The 19,890-nt window shown below is 39.5% G+C and overlaps 1 protein-coding gene across 7 annotated transcripts in view; it reads right to left on the bottom strand.

Moving 5' to 3' along the window:
• The window catches only part of PIGG (phosphatidylinositol glycan anchor biosynthesis class G (EMM blood group)), an 89,308-nt gene extending 70,736 nt beyond the window's left edge, over positions 1 to 18,572 (bottom strand). For 2 of the 7 annotated variants that reach the window (XM_083884214.1, XM_083884215.1), the window contains exons 1-6: positions 18,365 to 18,571; positions 14,989 to 15,194; positions 13,786 to 13,995; positions 12,112 to 12,300; positions 10,441 to 10,579; positions 6,560 to 6,772 (exon numbers count right to left, since the gene is read on the bottom strand). In XM_083884214.1, coding sequence (XP_083740340.1) covers positions 6,560 to 6,772; positions 10,441 to 10,579; positions 12,112 to 12,300; positions 13,786 to 13,995; positions 14,989 to 15,194; positions 18,365 to 18,524 — 1,117 coding nt within the window. In that variant the 5' untranslated portion in view covers positions 18,525 to 18,571. Of the gene's footprint in view, positions 1 to 6,559; positions 6,773 to 10,440; positions 10,580 to 12,111; positions 12,301 to 13,785; positions 13,996 to 14,988; positions 15,195 to 18,364 lie in introns of all 7 variants that reach the window. The other 5 variants (XM_083884211.1, XM_083884216.1, XM_083884210.1 and 2 more) reach the window with 3 other exon arrangements.
• Positions 18,573 to 19,890: the final 1,318 nt, after the last annotated feature.

Raw genomic sequence — 19,890 nt, 5'->3', positions numbered from 1 at the left:
GTTAACCTGCAGTGATCTACCTAATCGCAGATTCACCTAATCTGTGATTCTGCTTTTCAAATACTAGTCATTGTATACAGTATGCATTCACAGTACAAATTCAGTTGACAACAGATGGAAAGCATAACTTTCAGAAACTCGTATCTCACTGGAACTTATGCTATGCATGAATATTCATATTTATCTGCATTATGTTTAATTTCACTTCACACTAACAGTACTTGCTATTTCCCTGCAATTTGACTTGAAACGTAACGATAACTTAGGTGCAAAATGCCGATTTGGAAATTTTTACTGCAGTTGTTCTCTTCTTAACTGAAAGGAGGGTGAAACATTTGCTGTACAGTTTCAGACAAGAAAGGTTAAAACAATGACTGAAATAACTTGGCTGTCACAAAGACTTACATTACAGCTCTTTTTCACTCCTTGTAGATAAATAGTGTATTCTACTTGGGGAAAAAAAAATATTTTTCGTTAAGCCTTTTCAGCAAAAGTACACTATTAAATCCAGAAAAAATTTAAATTTTATTTCAAGTCAATGAAGGTGAATGAAGTATTTCTATTCGCAATTTGTATAGTCATGGAAGAATCATGCTTACTATTTGCAAGTCTCTTATGATACAAAACACTTCATCATTTACTGTGTGCTGAATTCAAAGTGAGAATTTTAAAATGTAATGTTTAATTTAAAATGTCCATTCTGTTTTCCCCAGACTTCTAGCAGACTCCAAGGCATGCTGCCCCTGCTATGCAGGGGGCTTGCAGGGATCTGCTAGAAAGCACAATCCAGCCAGCAGCAGACATGTATATAACAAGGTACCTGCCAGTGCACACAGAGGATTTTCTTTCCTTCCTGTAATTCTTCTAACTTCCTTGTGAAGTTTCTCTTCCAGTATATTTGAAATAGGAGTTAAATATTCATACATTTGAGGACATCCATAAAGGATTATCTAAAATGAGCTTTAATTAAACTGAGATTTGACATGACATTTTTTCATTATACAGAAGACTGAAATTAGTTCGAGCTGTATTTTGAAACATAAATAAATTCACTCCACATCTTCTGCTCCTCTTCTGTTCCTCTTTCATGCTTCTTGACTAGTCTCCCTCTTCATTCCTTTCAGCATTTTTATTTCATTCTCATCTACTTCTTTCCATGCTAACTGCCCACCAAAACCATTGTGTCCATGGTTTTATGAGAAAACTTTTAGTCAAACCCTCACGAATGAATGATTTAAAGATCTTGCAGACAGTAATAAAAGACCATGGTTGCCAAGTTTCATCCAAGAACTCCAGTTATATTGGTTCAGTGGCAGGAAGCATAAAACAAGAAGGGTCACAGACACTAAGTTGGAGAAGCATTTTGGTAACAGATAATACTGGCAAGTCACTCCTGTACAGGATACTTATAAGACATGTCAAAATTGAAGCAAAATCCAGAGTAAGCTTACCCGGCTGCACATTTTGCAAAGCACTGGCAATGTTTACTTGCATTGTATTACATGAGCAATTTGTGCTTCAGCCTCACTATCTTATCACAGCCAGATGGATACGTTTTGCAAGCATCTGTTTGACAACAGTTTCACTTAGTTCCAGTCACAGGCAGCAATAATTTCAAAAAAGTTATACGGAAAGAATGAATGATGTAACTGACTTCCCCAGTTTCAATATATAAATGTCCCAGTAAAAATCAAATTATTTTCATCTGATACAAGTTCAGGATCAGTCCCAAATGGAAAAGCTTGCACTCATTTTAGTAACACCACCCAAGCTGCTCTCAAGCATCTTCATTCCACTGTAAAATGTCTTTCCAAGAAAGATCCTAGTTTATCATTCAGAAGTTCAGAACATGAGAGAAGTATCACTAGATACCTAGGGCTGCCTATCTTACACTGAGGTATGAACTTGCTCAAAAACCCAAAGTGTGTTTTTAGATATTTCTTTCAGCTTTTTAATTTTTGCTAGCTATTTTTATTCTCCTTTTTCAGACTTTTTCTTTAGCTGCATGTATCCACATCTATCAAAAGAAAACTTTATGCCTCACATTACAATTTATTAGCATGTTTTAGAAAGTTACTTTTTAAATAATAAATCCCTTAGTCAAGCTTCAAAATTCTCATGTAAAATTTAATTTACTTGAAGATAGGTTTAAGTGTGAGGATTTTTTTGCATCTCAATAAAGCAAAGCCCAAGTCCCATTAAATGTTGTACAACCTTAGTTTGAAAATGCATGTTCATATGAACAAACACAGGGGAAAAGTTATTGACCTACTTTCATTCTGCTCTTTATTTATTAACAGATATATTTAAAACACACTTGAAGATGAAAATAATTTTTTGTGTACTGTTACAGTTTGCTCTTAACACTGGAGCAGCTGAATCCAGGGAAATCCATGACTTATTTATGAAACAGCTTGTAAAGGTCATTCCGCTTTCCCATCCGACTGGAAATCAACTCAACTGACATCTGACTTCATCTCATTGTCTTAAGAAGGAAACTAATATCCCACCAAAAAGGAATGCATATTTTATGATATAGCCTAAAATGAGTGAGTCTTTTCCTGCTATGATTGACTCTGTCATCATCCTCATGGTCCCAACAGCTGGTGCTCTAACCCCTGTCCTGTAAGTTACAGCACTGGACAGGAATGCCATATTTTCCCCTTCAGCAGAGCTTACTGGTTTTGACCTCAAGAGTTGAAAATGTTTTTTCTAAGGCAGGAAGGCTTATGCTATCCTTGCAAGTATTTTCAAGTGTATCTTTCATTTTAAACTGAAGTCCCAGTCACGGCATTTCTCTTAGCATTGAACTGAAATGTTATGATCCACTAAATATTACTAGCTGAGAATCTACACTGGAAAGCTTGAAACTGCAGCAGCAGCTTTAACATGAGTGATGTCTAGCTAAGCAACTGTGAGTCACGTCCAACTGACTCCAACTATCTTTTGGGGTTTCTTTCCCTCAAAAAAACTGGCAGCAAACCTTGCCTGTGGGATTGCCTATATAATAAGAAATTATATAGCCCAAGAGCTGTCAGCACAACTCCAATAAGGGTTCAGATGTTCATCAAATAAAAATCAAAAGGCTCTGAGCAGGGTGAGCTAAAGAAGATTGCTCAGATCTGTGTCCAGTCAGGTCTTGAATGTTAACAGCTACAAAGTCTCCACAACCTCTCTTACCAACTCATTCTAGTCTTTGACAAATCTTACTTAAAAAGGTTTCCTCTAATATTTTGTGAGGACCACCAATTAGACCCTGGCTCCATCTTGTTTATTCCTTCCCATCATGTATTACCTACATTGATAAGATGCCTCCTGAACAGCCCTAGCACCCTCAGCCCCTCCTCATATGACAGACGTTCCAATCCCTTCATCACTTCCATGACCATGCACTGCACTCACTATGTTATATTCACTACATTATGGTACTGAGAAGCCCAGCACCAGGCCCAAGACTCCTGATGTCCACTCACCACAGCTGATACAAGAGGCAAGATTGACAGGAACACAGCGGATGACTGTCCTCCTAATACCACCTTGGATGCTACTGCCCTTTCTTTCATGAGGGTGCTCTGCTGCCTGATGTTCAACGCGGTACCCCCAGTCTCACCCCGTGGTTGTTCTTCCAGCTGCTTCCAGTCAGTCAAAATCAAATCTGCATGGGTACAATGGGATTACTTCTTCCCAGGTGTAGGATTTGGCATTTCCCTTTGCTCAAACTTAAGAGGTCAGCCCATTTCTCCAGCCTGTCAAAGTGCCTCTGAGTGGCAACAGACCCACCAATTGCACCAGGCACTTCTCCCAGATTTTCATCATGTACTTCCCTTGCTGAGACACCACTTTGTCCCACTGGCCAGACCACTGATGAAGATTTTAAACAGTTCTGGCTTGAGTCACATGATTGATCACAACAGCCCTATGATTGATCACAACAGCCTTCAGGGGGACTCTGTGCTGCTGATCACATTCACATGAACACAGCAGCTGTGAGCCACTTTTCAGTCCATCTCACTGTCCAGTTATCTAGCCTGAAATACAACAGGATGGCTGAAGTGTCATATGAGCACCATGGATAGTGAATATAGGATTTCCTCTAGTTGTTTGGAAAGCTACAAATTCTTTACAATCCAACTGTCTGCACTAGACACCCATGCAATATTGCCCATATTGGTCTGTGCACTAATCCTGACCCACAAGCTCTCAACTATTTCATCATATACCCCAAGGCACAGCTGCATGCCTGTCACCACTCTCTCACATAAAGATTCATTTCCCCCCCTCACATTCCCAACTTAAAATCTTAGAATTGTAGAATTATTCAGGCTGGAAAGTAGCTTTTAAGACTATCTTGTTCATCGCCAGCACTGTTAATGGAGAAATCTTTCACTAGATCACTACTCATTATGGGTTTCCAATTAGACATTAGGCCATTGACTTTACAGACACACAGCCAATTTCTTATTCATTACAGTGTCCATTTGTCAGACCATATCACTAACAGCAGCAGAAATGTTGAGGGAGGCCTTACCAAGGGCCTTACAGAAGCCTAAGTAGATGACACATCTTTTGTCCACTGATGCATTTACTCCATCATAGAAGGACACTAAATTAGCCAAGCACAATTTGCCCATGGCAAAGTAGTGTCAGCCATGTCCAATAACCTTTTTGTCTTCCATTCATGTTGAAATGTCTTCCAGGAAGATCTGTTTTGTGATCTTACCAAGCACAGAGGTGAAGCTGACTGGTTAAACAGTTTCCAGGATCCTCCTTTTTACCTTTTTTAAAAAGAGGGCAACCTTCTTGAACATGAATCAGACTACTCAATATAGTAACTTCTCTGCAAGGTAACCTGTTCCTAGGGGAATCCTGACAGATACATGTGTATGTGCCCATAGAGGGATAGTGGGATGGCATTTATCTTCACTAAAACACCATGCAAATCAAATGGCCATTCATGCATGCTCCTATCAGTCACTGAGTTAGTGACACTGTCTTTAGTATCTCCAAGCCTGAAGTATCCATATCAGACAACACTAAATAAACAGGGAATGTACTGTTTCCCTGCCAGTCTTTCCTGAACAGACCAAAGCATTAACCTTTCCCCTTGGACATCCAGGACACACTAAGAAAAACAAGATCCCTCCAAGAAGTCTACAGAAACAGGGGAAATTGACATTAAGACTGTAAAAAAAGCTACCATGACTTGGACCTAAACTTGCACCATGTTATTGACATTTTCCGTTAGTGAAAGGAGAGAAAGTCATTGTGGATGCTTTGCCTCCCAAACTCTTTCCAGTAAGGAAGTACCTCCAGTAAGTTTGCAGTCACAAGTAAGCAGCATATAAAATTCCTACATTTTTATCCTCAGCAATTTTGACTTTCATTTCTCAGATGGAAGCTACAAGCTGAAATTAAGCTCTTCCCAGACAAAAAAACCTTAACATTTAGATATAAAACAGATGCTGGTATGTTCATCAATGTTTGCAGAAATACTGTCAAATGGAATTTGATACCCTGAAACTCCTTAACAGGGCAAACTTCTCACTTGATACAACTGGGTTAAGTGAAATCTGTGCAGAAAAAAAAAAAGTCAGAAGAGATGGAGCATGGGTCCTCCTATAGGCATGTTGCTGCAACAAGCAAAATTTCTTCTGTTGAAATTCCTGAACAAGGTTTAATTATGATTAGAAGCTGTGATGTTGAAAGGTAATTGATTCTTGACCTAGAATGATCATTTTGCTAAAATTTATGTTGCTATCCACTTTGATTATTCCTAGCTGTAAAACAGCTCTGCATTCTCATCTGGTTTTTTTAATAATTCAACAGATTATAAATCAATTGACAAGCTTCACAGTCACCTTAAGACACCTTCTAATGTCAACAGTAAAATATTCTCCTTTACCCTCTGACTCAATTTTTTTTCAAAAAATTATCATACTAACTTCATTATTTATACTGCAGTTTGTATCATGCCTCCTAATGAAATACCACATTTTGCTAGGTTTAGTTTATTTTTTCTAATTTTTTTTTATTCTTTCCTCCAAATATACACACATACACACATGCATTTTTATTAAGCATTTCTCTAGGTTCTCATTCCAAGTAAATACATAAAAATGAAATAAAAAGATAACTTACCCCAAATTATCTCCCAGTTTCACTTGAAGCATCTTTTTATTTAAACTAGAAAATTCAGTCCATTGTGTTAACTCTCGAAATAGCTCAGAGTCAGTGCCCTATATAGGACACCTCACAGAGAGCATTATGAAACCACAGAGATTTAATGACACTGGCAATTTTATTTTAATCTTACTCCATCATTATTTTTGCTCTTTTGCCAACCAGGAATATTAGTAGTAATTTAAAAAGCTGTATTCAGAAGCAGTGTATCAAAGTAGGTTGCAGTAAAGATTGAATTTGGTACAACTGTTCTGAATATACTGCTCTCAAGAAAATAGCTATTTTGCAGTGCAATGCCATACTACTGAATTTAAAAGTCCAAACTGTTTTATAAACAATCTCTTTTTATTATATCTGTACCTTTTTTTAGCTAATTTACCTTTTTCATATGCAGGTGTATTCTCTTGCAGCAATCTGCTAAGCTGGAACCCATTCAAGTGCAGAAAACGTAGCTGTTCTCTCATTGTCTTGCCTCCGACAACTGGCAATATAAGGTTCCCAACACTGTTTCTGGAAATTGGTAGGCCAAGACCTATTGCCAGTGTGCTAGCTAAATCTGTTTGCTGTACAAGTTCAGGTTGGGCTAGAGGAGCTAGAATGAACAAAGGGGAAAAAAAGAGAAGAAAAGAAGTGTAAAACATCCATTCTATTTCTCCAGAGACAGCCGGCACCTTACTAGTTGCAAAATTGTTTCATTGGTGTTAGATCAGCTATTTTCTGCAGAGTCTGCAGTCTGCAGAGAGCTGACTGATCTTTTTCAGCTGCTATCCTCTGCTGCTGTAAATTCAATATTTATTAAATTCTTAGCCAGCACCACTCTTCAATGCTAACAACTTCTGTAAACACAACATAAACGTTATACAAGTAAGAAAACAGATGGTCCAGGACATCACCTTAATATCAAGTTGCAGCCTACATCCTAAGAGGATTTCATAACTTTTACATTAGAAATAATAAAAAGCACTACAGTAGGCTGATTTAATATATGAACAAAGAATGAGAATCTAAAATAATGTTGGCAGCATTCCAGAAGCTTCACAATAAATATAATGACAACAGCTCAAGATTTAATTAATATCAGGTTGCTAGGCAAACAGAATTAGACATCAGGTAAAGAATGTTGAACTCAAAATCCATGGGTACATGCAGGCAAATCCAGTGATTTTTGAAGGGTCATGTGTAAGATTCCCTTAATTTACTGCAGTTATCAGGATTAGCCTTCTATCCCTTAGAAATCTACAGACATGAATGATTTTATTAACATAACTAACCTTCCGCTTAAGATTGTTTTGCCAGCTGTTTTTTTGTTGGGTTTTTGTTGTTGTTGATTTTTGTGCTGAACTAGTTAGGTAACAGTGCTTTTCCAGTATGCTTTTATTTCATCCTCTTTTTAACTTCAGGCATTGAGTATTTTGACTTAAATACAGTATAGAAAGAGTTCTATATAGTCTTTATTCCTCTCAAGGCTCCTTTTTGGAGAATTAAAATTTCCCTCCTTTCTCATCTAGCTCTGATTACTCCCATACTTATATAGAACGCCATCTATAATCTGTAAAGCCTCTTTGCATGAGTGCCTGTCTGTCAGCAGTTTTCAGATTTTGTCTTTAAAGGCAAGTTCTTAACTGGTTAAAAAAAGCCAAACTACCAAACACATTTAGCCAATTATGGGTGACACATCTCTGTAGAAGCCTATACAAGAAATACTCTGACAGCATACTAAATGCAAAAAGCCCACAGGATTACTATTTTGAGGTCTACCAAATTAACCACAGTACATTTTGTTTACAGTAGGATCATAAGGAGCAGTCACTAGAATCCTGATTACTGTACCAATGAAAAGTAAACTGCTGAGTATTTACAAAGGCATTAGAAATCACGAACTCTATCCCAAAAGACAGGTAAATAGATGTATTTCATTGCCTCATAAAAACCACTTATTCCGTTTAAACCTTACAGAAACTAATTCCAATGAGCAAGAGACTGTAGAATCTGTACTCTTGTGGCCTGGCTGTCCACATATGCTAGTGAAATTCATAAAATAAAAATTTAGCCAAGAGCTTTGATCCACTCTTGACTTTGTTTTGTTTACAGACCTGAGAAGAGGTCAATAACTCTTCAGGCAGTGCTTTGTCTTGCAGCTCAATAACAATTTTACAAACAACAGGAAAATCTACCTCTACTGTGCTGCAGGAACCTCCAGCAAGATAAATAAATCAAGGTTCTGCACACAGGTTTAGAAGAAAAGAAATCAGATGGAAATGAGCAAGTAGCAGAACGAAAGGCAGAAAGGAGTATTATTTTGAGAGGAATATACACTCCTGGTATAACTACATTCCATCGATTCACTCAGTCAATGAGTTTATTTAACCACAACTCTAAAGAGTAAACTAAAGATTCTCTAGCACTCCATTTCTTTATTCTCTCTTGCCTTTAACTATCTGTTTGGGTTTTTTTTATTCTTATCTCCAAGTAGAAAATCGGATTCAGAAACACGTAAACTCACATCAATGATATAAAATTAACTCGCCCATACAGTAAACAAACTCATGGTCCGTATTCCATCCTTAAGACTTAGTAATCAGTAGTCATGTTATCAATGCCATCACCTCTCACCCTTTCACAAGGGTCAGATCAATTTAATGTTAAAAAAAAAAAATCATATTTCTAATAGTCTCTGGTCTTCCAAGGGCTTTCTTCCCCTTTCTGGTCAACTCTGTGTGAGAAATTGTCATTCATTCCTCTATCCTAGCTGTCAGAGAGAAAAACGGAGACAAAGGGAATATTCTGGCCATGAAAGACAAAATTTAAACCTACTTCAAATACAATTTTGCATCTACACCTATTCATTTACCATTACCCCAGTATCCTTACAACAGATCTCATTAGTTCTAAACACTCAGATAGAACAATGCTATATTTCTGAGATGATCACCTCAGAAACACACAATTCTCTCAGTGGTTGCAAAGCTTGATTCATGCTTTCAGCAAGATACAGATGCTAACTTTGGCTGAAACCAGAGTTTTGGATAACACAGAATGGGCTTTGCCAAATAGCTGTAGAACAAACCAAAGCACTTTTCAAGAAGAATTCTAGAATAATATAAATAATATAAATAAAATAAATATAAATAATATAAATTCTAGAATAATATAAATTCTAGAGTAATATAAATTACAGTGTCTTTTTGTTCTGATTTCAACTGGGATAGAGTTAATTTTCTTCCTAGTATCTAGTATGGGGGCTGTTTTGGATTCTCTATGAGAATGTTGTTGATAACACACTGATGGTATAGCTGTTGGTAAGGAGGGCTTCCTCTAAATCAAGAACTTTTCCACTTCCTGTGCTCTCCAGCGATCATGAGAAGCTGGGAGGGAACACAGTTGGAGCAGCTGACCTGAACTGGTCAAAGGAATAATCCATACCTCAGAGCACTGTAGCCAGTACACAAACTGGAAGGAGTTGACTGGGGGCTGTGGATTGTTACTGGAAGGGGGGCTGGGCACTGATCAACGGGTGGTGAGCAATTGCATTGTGCATCACACGTTTCTCTTGAGTTTTATTCCTCCCTCTCCTAGGTTTTATTCCTCCATCTCTCCCCTTCCCATGACAATAGTAACTACTATAATCTACATATAATTATAATTGTTGTTCTTGTTACAGTTATATAAGTAGTAGTGTTCCCATCCCATCCACTATGCACTGGTATCTACTAGAGTCTTACACCAAATACCACACAGCCACTCACTCACTCACACCCTCCACCCTGGTGGGGAGGAGAAAGAAGAGGTAAACCTCTCATGGGTTGAGATTAGCAGAGTTTAACAATTGAAAGAAAATTAAATACTATAATAATAATAATAATACTAACAAAAAGGAGACAGGCAGAAGAATAAAACACAAGAGAAACAAGTGATTCATAATAAAATTTGTCACCACCTGCTGACCGATGTCCAGTCCACCCCCAAGCAGTGACTTCAGCCACCGTTTATACACTAGGGAAGATGTTCCAAGCTATGGAATATCCCTTTGGCCAGTTCACATCAGCTGTCCTTCCTATGCTCCTTAATGGCTCCTTTTGCACCTGCTCAATGGCAGAGCATGGGAAACAGAAAAGTCCTTGATTCAGAGTAAACACTAAAACACCAGTGTATTACCAACGTTATACTGAATCCAAAATCCAGCTACTAAGAAAAAAACTAACTCTATTCCATCTGAAACTAAGACACTTCTAAAAAAAGTCATGCTTCTTTGATCCTCACCACTTCTCTTCTCAAAAGCTGAGCTGATAAACAGCAGCGGTGTGTGCACTTCTCCTTCTGAAGAACCACCGTGACTGCCTGTTTCAGACATGCCATGATCCCCACAAACAACTAACAAATTGGGCAGAGAAGTTTCCTCCTGCAAATCATAGAAAAAAAATCTAAGTTACCATACAAACACAATTCATTTGTATAATTTCACCATCTTCATCATTTTCAAACATGAATGTCTCAAAATTAACTTCATTTTTGAAATTTGCTCACCCTGGGGCAGATATCAGGAGATGGCTGCAATTAAGTGAAACTCAGTAATAGTAAATTTTAAAAGTTAAGGCATATTCATATCTAACACATTTGTCAATATCTTAGCAGAAAAAAAAAAGCTTTAAAAAAAACCCCTGAATTTACAGAGTTACAAGAAACTCTCTGGAAGATTAAATAAAGACTACCACACCGTAAGAAGAAAATCAGGTCTCACAGAAGAGCTTCATTAACACAGAAATATCCCCCCTCTTCGTTTCTCCAGCTTCACTAAGTTTCAATACACATGCTGAATTATTAACATTGTAAATATTAACATAATATGAATATTTTAAAATAGTCCTATTTCTAATAGGATTTCTATTTTCCCAGGGCTTTAGGGGTTGATATCTGACTGATTTGGGGTTGAAATGTGACAGTCAATGAAGACTGATTGTTAACGATTGTTGAAGAATGACATTAAATGATGTGTATGTTCCTGAGTAAAGAGAAACAAACTTAAGTGAGGCCTGTCCAAGAATTTTGAGCTAACAAATCAAAGTGGTAGAAAATTAACAGTCATTCAACAACAAAGTAGCTTTTTATTATCTCTAGTTATTACCCGTACCTATTCTATCCAAAGAAGTGCTTTTATTATGTCTGTATTCTAAAACTGACATAAAGGTTTGAACATAAATGGCAAAAGCAAAGATACTAACAAACAGCAGCAAAACAATCGTAACATTCATAGAACTTCCACACTCAGGATTTAACCTTTCTTTCACATAATAGTATCCACTTGACTAAAAATACTACTGAAACTTCATTATCAGCTATTCTGAATTGCAATAGCCAAAAACAAACGCTTTGGGCCACCTAGAACTAGGACTTGGCATTTCAGAACCCAGACTTAGCTGTGTGACAGCTTAGCTAAGTGACAACCAGTATTTACCAATCTGAAAACAGATTCAGATGTGCTACATTCACTACAAAACAAAGCAGATTAAGACCACCACTTCCATTTGAATTTATCAAATATCTAAGAATTAGGCATGCCTTCATAATTCTGGACATCAGAGCCATTAGCTACACATGCCCATTACTACTTCTGCAGAACTTCATTGCTAGAAAGCACACCAACAACCATTTTAGTTCTCAAGTGATGGGAGAATTTTGGCAGGCATTCCTCTCTGCTTCCCACACACCAGGAGGGTGCTATTCCCCATAGCTTCCCAGAAGCGGCCAATAACAGATGTTACTGAGGTCAGCCATCAAAGCCCTAAAAACGCTACACTGGGAAATGGCCCAGGCAGACAAAGAACAAAATACACACTTTAGTCAATGAATAAAGAAGCTATCAACAACAACCAGCAAGCATTTTAATGTCAGTCCACATGTAACACACTCTGACCCAAGAGGAAGCTGTATTACCTTTGAAAGAAGAGAAATATGAATCTTCTTCAGTATGTTATCCATTTCACGAAGTTTTGGTCCCACTAATGGGCTGTTTGGCCCAGTCATATGACCAATATGGTCCAACCCCAGGTAATGTAGTATCAGGAGATCCCAGTCTTCTCTCTTCAACACTCTATCCAAATGTCTGGTAACATTATCATCAACCTCAAAGATAAGGAAAACAACTATAAAGTTAAAAAAATTCCCTCTTGCAAAAAGCACAAAAAAATCAACTACACTACCCATGAAAATTCCATAGAAGTTGATGAGATTACAGTCACTCACAATGTTAATAAGAAAAAAAATTATTAGTTCAATGTCAGACAGCCAAATATATTTGTCTTAAAAAATAGATTCTTCACTCCATTTAATCTTTTCTGGTAAGGACGCATAAGATTACATACAGACAAGACAAATGGGTGGTCAAGCTTCCACAGAAACTTTTAAAAAGTATTCCAAGAATTCTTCAGTCACTTTCACCCTTCACACTCCAGATTATCACTTCACATGTGATACATCAAGGATCACAAGTACAACAAAAAGTCTCAGTTTAGTGATGGGAAGCTCAAGGGTACAAAAAACCCTGATCTTTCAACTCCATTTTTGCTAGTGTGCAAACAAAGAAGATTGTACAGTAAAATAACTGACAACATAGTGAGAAAGAAAAATAGTTTGAAAACTGCTATTTGGGGCCTAACTCACCTGTTCTTCTCCTCAAGTTGACAATACATTTTTAGTCACATATATTCTCTTCAGTTATTAAAAATCCTTAGAATATTTCCCACATGATACTACTTTCTTGAGTCTCTATATAACTACCAAAAAACTATTAAAAGCTGTGTGTTTAATAGACTATATTAAGACTGCTTAAGGACTGCATAAAGAGCTTGAGAGCCACATTAAGCACAGATTCAGTAGAACTTTTGTAGAACTTTTTACTTCAGGTTGAAGCTTTTGCAAGTCTTATCAGCACAACCAATTAAACATGTCTTCCAATTCACATTAGATCATTCTAATTCCCTTAAAAAATAAAATATTTTAGTCAGTAGCTGCAGATCAATGGCTTGAGGTTTTACAAATCATAAAAGTTCACAAATTAAGTAAATTTGTCAAAGCATTTACTCTTCAAATGTGCCCAAAATAAGAATTTTCAGAATTTGTTTCACTTACTTTCTATGCTCCCTCTTTGACAACATAAACACTGCTCCCATTGCAATTATAAAACTGCAATACTAAAAAAGTATACCTCTAAGAGACCAAGCTAATATATTAATGGACCTCTTAATGATTGCATAACTAAAAATATTTGATAGCAAACTGAAAACATGGATAATAGAATTTTTAAACAAAGCAACTGGTGAAACTTCCAACCACAATAAATTTTGTGAGAAAACTGTATGTTTAGGAAAGTTACAGAGTGATAAATTGATAATTACTGTATCATCACAACACTTTTTACAGCATATGCATGAGGGATTGAAATGCTCAGCTTTACAGTGCCCATGCTAAAAAGACAGACAAATTTGATTTCTATTTAATTGCCAGGTGAGTATTTCAGAACAAGGGTAGCTTTACTCACTCATTTTCAGAAACTGACACTGTTTGTTTGTACTGACTTTATTTAACTTGGGATCACACAAAGCCTCTCACCTCTGTAAAGTCTGACACAAAAAACGATGTTGTTCCATCATATTCCACAAAGTGCTTTGGGAACAATTTAACCCAAGTATCATCACCATAAAATATTATTCTTTTCCCAGCTGTTTTTGCTTGCCATATCAGATTGTCTTCCAACAGAGCTGGAGAATTGAGGTTCACAACAACATCAATGAAACCAGGTATGCCACCTGTCATCAAAGCCTAATGAAACAAGAAAAAAGACACATTAAACAAGAAACTTTCAGTGCTCAGAAGACAGTAGCAATGTAAATGGGAGGAAGCAATAAGCCAGATGGCAGACAAATTATATTTTTGGTAAGGAAACATAACAAAGTAAAAGAACACAAGCTGTCTTGCCACATAACCTCAGCTGCCACAACACAGTGCTAGTTGATGTTAGAGATAACTGCTTTACAGAAGGCAAAAAAATTATTGTCTAAATTAATGGCCAGAAAAAAGACCACCTAAGACAGTTGACATTTGTTTCATTTATTGGTCATTAAACCACCAAAAGATAATTCAGGTGTAAGTAAACTGACTCAACGTTAACAACAGTACCTTCAAAACAGTAAGTAAGAAACTTCTAGAAAAAACAATGAAACCCATCTATAAAGAGCTACTAGACTGTCTCCTCCTCACCCTCTCACTCGCCTGCCAGTTGACCTACCAATGATCACTCCCTCAGCTTTTTCAGTGCAGAGGTGCTACTCAATCTACCACTGACAAGCCTAGATGATCAAGCATTTTGATAGCACCATCACAATTCATCTTTTAGTTACCTGGAACTTGGCAGAATTTCCTTTTTAAGCTGTGCAGAAATACCCCTATGACAAAACAATTTCATACTAAACTGGATTTTCTCTTGGAAGTTACAAGAACACAGAGAAATACAATAAAAATGTTCCTAGATAGAAGACAACTGGAAAACTCACCAACTAAGAGACTACTGCCTTCCCATGATTACATATAAAAAGGCTATGGCAATAATTTAAGCCTGCACTAGGACCTTATCTGGCCTTAACGGCTTGCCCATGGCAAATCAGGTCTCTATAACATGCACTACTACAGCAAAGAGACACTCAGCTATAGATTGCACTAACACCACAAACGTCCTTTATGCAAACTCCAAATATATGAAACAACTCACACTTGAAAAGCTTCTCCAATGAAATGATAGAAAAAAATCCCACTTACCTTAATACGAGGCATAGTCACAGTGGGCGGCTTGGCTTCAGCAATGAAACTGTAGGAAGTCCCTTTTTCAACAACTTGAGTAGTATACGGCATGAACTGTTTGCCTTTGGACCCAAACACAAAGTCATCTCTCAAAGCATCTATCAGCACAATGACAACTTTTTTGAAAAGTGGTGGAGGAATCTTGGTCCAGTTAGAAACCATTCCTAAGCAACAAAAACAGGGCATATAAAAGTCATCAACAAATTTTACTGAAGACTAGACAGAAGTTAAAGGACAACTTCACTACATAAATGAGTGCTTTCAACTTCTTTATTAATTCTACACCCAGAAATGAGAAGCTGCAAACAGAAAACCTGAGAAGTATTCTGAGGATGAGTTTTCAAGCCATCCAGCACAGGAACAACACAATAACTCCAACACTACCTCTACAAAGTAAAACAAGATGTGAATGGAATGTGTGACTTGAAATTGGGAAAAGTAAGGAAAAGTTTTGAAATTGAGAGTGGTCAAAGTAATAAGAAGGGATAGCTGATACCTTCTCTCTTTTTACTTCAGTAAAGCTGACAGACAAGTAATTGTATCTGACAGACAACATCTGTTACAAAAAAGACATAGATAGCATTTACCTGTACTGATACCCAATTTTGCACATCACAACATAAAGAATGCCTCTTTATGAAATCTCATCGTAAGATAACAGGAAGTTTACAAAGAAAGAGACAATTTCACTGACACTTGCATGGATAGATTTGTGCACATCAATCACTCGAAGGTAGAAGAATGTATGACAGGCTAGTTTAGTCATAGCAGCTGCAGGGCCAAAATCCAATTCCAGAATTCCCTGAACAGAGTATATAGGTGGGTACAGAAAAATGCTGCTGTGCATCAAGTAGTAGGCAACATCGTGCCTTCAAGCCCACCTCTTGCATGGACTTAATTCTGTCCACAGCAACTCTTCATCTGCAATGAACTTGCCACCAAGTTCATTGTTGGCATTCAGGCCTTACAGCAGCATTTTTGCCCCAACCTCTACATGTCTCATTTCTCTATCAGGAAAAAACACAAAAGGGCAAAATGGAAGCAGAATGTATCCTATCCACAGACCTCTACCCAGACACCACTGTGTTGAACTGACTTCTCAGTACATGCATTATATAAAGTCAGGGGTTTTACAGTCCTTTTTTAAAGTCCTTTCACTTTTCTGTGAAAGTGGTTGACAATTTGGAAAGGTTGCAGATAATGCTGTGTCTAACACAACATCAAAAACAACCTCAGAAATGTATTTTGGGGTACATAGATAAGCATCAACAAACTGACATTCACAGGCTAGTTAGTGCTAGTGATTTTCCCAGATCAGGAAATGGGGGAGGAGGGCACAGCAGGGAGAAGAAGGAAATCTCAACAACAAAATGCTAACTGCAAGCAATCCTAATAAAACTGATAATTTTGTTTTTCCAGGACTTGAATTATCAACTTAGCAAGCATGCTTTGGCTCTCCATGAAAAACAAGAAGGCACCACTGGATGTTCTGTTAGTTACATCTTTCCCCTATCCACCTTGTTAGTGAAAGGAAGCTTGCTGGACACCAAGAATGTTCAGAGTGCAAACACATATGCCCTACTCCTAACTTCCTCCTGCAGTGTGATTTATCAGAAGGTCAAAGTGTTGAGAAGGTCAAATGAATTTGGAGTCACTTAAAAGCCATGTGAAAATATTTACTGTAAAACAGAGAAAGCAACACATTGTCCAAGTCTTGCCATGCAACATGCTCATTTATCTCTGCCAGGGTTCCTTAAAAAACAGTTAATTTAAGTGAACCTGAACTTCTGTGAAGAAAACCACAGGTTCTCTACCAAGAACTTATTACAATAATGTGCTGCAAGCATTCTGTACCACAGCCTTATCACAGCCAAGACAGCATGCACTCAATGGCAGTCAGGACTCACAAAGTTAAACATTCAAGAGTTCCAGAAGCACTGCAAAATATTATTTTCTGAATAGGTAAAGTAGCTTGAAAGCCTTCTGCATCATGGTTTAGTAAGCAATACCCTACCTTTAGACATCATCATGCAGACATCACTCTGCGAGCACATCGTAACCCAGAACTACAGAAAGCAAGTACTCTACTGTCACATTTTTGCCTACCACACCTAGGCTTGTCATGACATGCCTAAACCTAAACTGCTTGTAGAGCCCTGTGGCACACATTTCCACTCTTCAACACAAAACAATCCTTTCAAAACCAAATTGTCTGACATCTCCTCCCCACCCAGTCACCCTCTACATTAGTGTCCTGATAACAATCACATGTGAATGCAATATTTCGCTCACAGCAGCCTATCAAATATCTGTGACAGTCTTGGTAAACTCCAGCTAAAAATCAACCTGCCCTGAAACCACTCAGTCCATTACCAGATTAGATTCTTTTGGTGTTCCTGTTTAACCAACACCAGCATATCACACTTTAAATCACACAACCTTCTGTTCTCTCCACCGTGCCTCACAATTTAAGTAAGTCTGTCTCCACAGGTGTAATGTCAAACACTTCAGAAGAATTAACATTTCATATCAGACAGCTAAAGACGCAGTTTGGCAGTTACAGTCCTGCTCCACAAAGTTAACCATAAATAGGTGTCCCAATCAAGAGCTTTGTATGAGCAAAATACTACTCGATCCAGCTGCCAAGTGACCCTGGAGTTTCATTCCGCAAGCTCCAAACTGAAAAACAGTCCATCAAGTACACAGCCCTCGTCACATTACTTTAATACAATCTGTGACTGAACATGTAAGACAACTACATTATTAGCACATCCTCTACTGACTGCTTAAAAAGATTCTTGAAAATTTTGGTTTCACAAATTCAGCTCTGGAACGGAGCAGGACATGTAAAAAGAGCGATTTCACAGAAACGGCGATGGACTGCCACGCTGTGCATATTGCAACCTGCATTATTACAGGTGCTTTGCCATTACTGAGGTGTTAAAAGTCTCGCTGAGGTGGCATTAGAACACTCACACGTCACAGAAAAATCACAGAAACAATTAATCTCGGGCAGAGCACAGCACAGGAAATGCGTGAGGAGTTTTAGCTGGCGCGGCATCATCTAATACAAACAATTTGCCACTGAACAGGACCGGGTATCACGGCTCCGTCAGAGTCAGGGAAAGGGAAACAAAACGACAGGAAAGCACAACTTTCACAAAAGTGACAGCTGATGCTTTAGGCTTTTCCACGGCGAGCAGGTACTCCTGCCTGTGACCCGCAACTACGTGAAAACCAGTTGAGTTCTAAACTACTCTCGGAACACGAGGGCGCTACAGAAAGATGCCGCACGACGCGGAGACGGGGCGCGCCCGGCAGCCGCTCGCGTTACCTGGGCCGGGCGGGGCCGGCTCGGCGGGGGGGTCCGCGCGGGCCTCTCTGCGGGGCACGGACCTCACGGGCACCGGGAAGAAGCCGCGGAGGAACAGTGCGACGCCCAAAGCCTGCACGAGGAGGCAGGAGGAGGCGAACACGCCCGAGCGCAGCCGCATCCTGCCTCGGCACCGCCGGCCACAGCGCCAACCACAGCGCCGACCCGCCCCGGCCGGCACCACCCCGGCTCTGAGGGGCGGCACCCGCGGCGCCCCGCCCCTCCCGCCTGGCTCCGCCCCCGACCCGCCACCCGCCAACCAGCGGCCACCGCGCGTTTCCGCCAAGCCTCGCTATTGGCCACCAGTCCGGCAAGCCCCTCCGCCAGCGCGTAACGGCAACCCCGAACCGGAAGTACAGCCCCGCGTCCCGCCCCCACACCCCCTCCGGACCCGCCTCCGGACCCGCCTCTGGATCCGCGTCCCGCCTCCGGGCCTCCCTCTGGACCTGCGTCCTGCCTGCGCGTACCGCCCCCGGGGCCCGCGTCCAATTGCGCCTCCCATCTCTGCGTGCCGGCCCTCGCTCCTGCATGGCGGCCGCGCCTCCCGCAGCTGCGGCCCAGCCCCGCACTGTAGCCGGCGTTCCAGCCCTCAGCCCATTCCGCCTTCCCTGGCTTGAGGGGAAAGGAAGTTTGATGGAGTGCTTGGCAGATGAGGAAGGAGTCCTGGACAGATGCTGTTGCAGGTGTTTGGCAAGCAGAATCTCTCCTCATGCAGACACACGCCTCTTAATAAAACTGAATAGTGATATCTTGGGGTCTTTCCGTTGGAATGGAAATGGACTGTAGCAGGCAGATGATGGCACAGGAATGAGGAGAAACAAGTTTTAAAACTTAAATTTTCATTGAAAGTAAATTGAAGATACTCTGCAAAGTGAAGCAGTTTATACTGGTCTTGCTATATATAGTAAAATAGGAAGATAGCCACAAAATTTCACTCTCCCAAAGAAAATTGCTCCTCATTTCTACCCGGGCAGTTTTTGTATGGCCCAGCACTGCTGGAAAAATGTGGCACATGTTTCTGCAGTGTACACAAGTCCTTGGTTTTACCTGTGAGTGGTACATTTTCCCTGGGCCCACAAGCAGAGCACCCTGCCAGCTGCACTTCCACTTACACCTGGATGTGTCTCCTTGTGATCCGTGAGGACAAAGGTGCACTGCCACAGTCTGCTGCTGTGGCACCTGTTTGCAGCCACCACCCACAGCTGTGTGCCTGTGCTCCTGTGTGACCTGCAAAAACCACGTGAGCAGACTCCAGAGTGGTTTTCCCGCTGGGTCTTTTCCCTCAGCCCAAAGCATGATCTGTTTTGTGTAAATACAGGCCAAATGAGTTGTGTTGTACCGTGCTTTGAAAAGTGTTTTCCCACTCCAGTTGGTCAATATGTGGTTTTATTACCAATTTCACTGGTCAGCTGTTAATTCTGGGCTTTGCAACACCTGCCACAAGGCAAAGTTGCTGCGATGTGAGAAGCATGTGTGAGTGGGTTCAG

Source organism: Zosterops lateralis (assembly GCF_965231275.1).
Source record: "Zosterops lateralis genome assembly, chromosome: Z".
Classification (NCBI taxonomy): Eukaryota; Metazoa; Chordata; class Aves; order Passeriformes; family Zosteropidae; genus Zosterops; species Zosterops lateralis.
The sequence above is the reverse complement of the archived record's forward strand: the minus strand, read 5'-3'. Positions and strand labels throughout refer to the sequence as shown.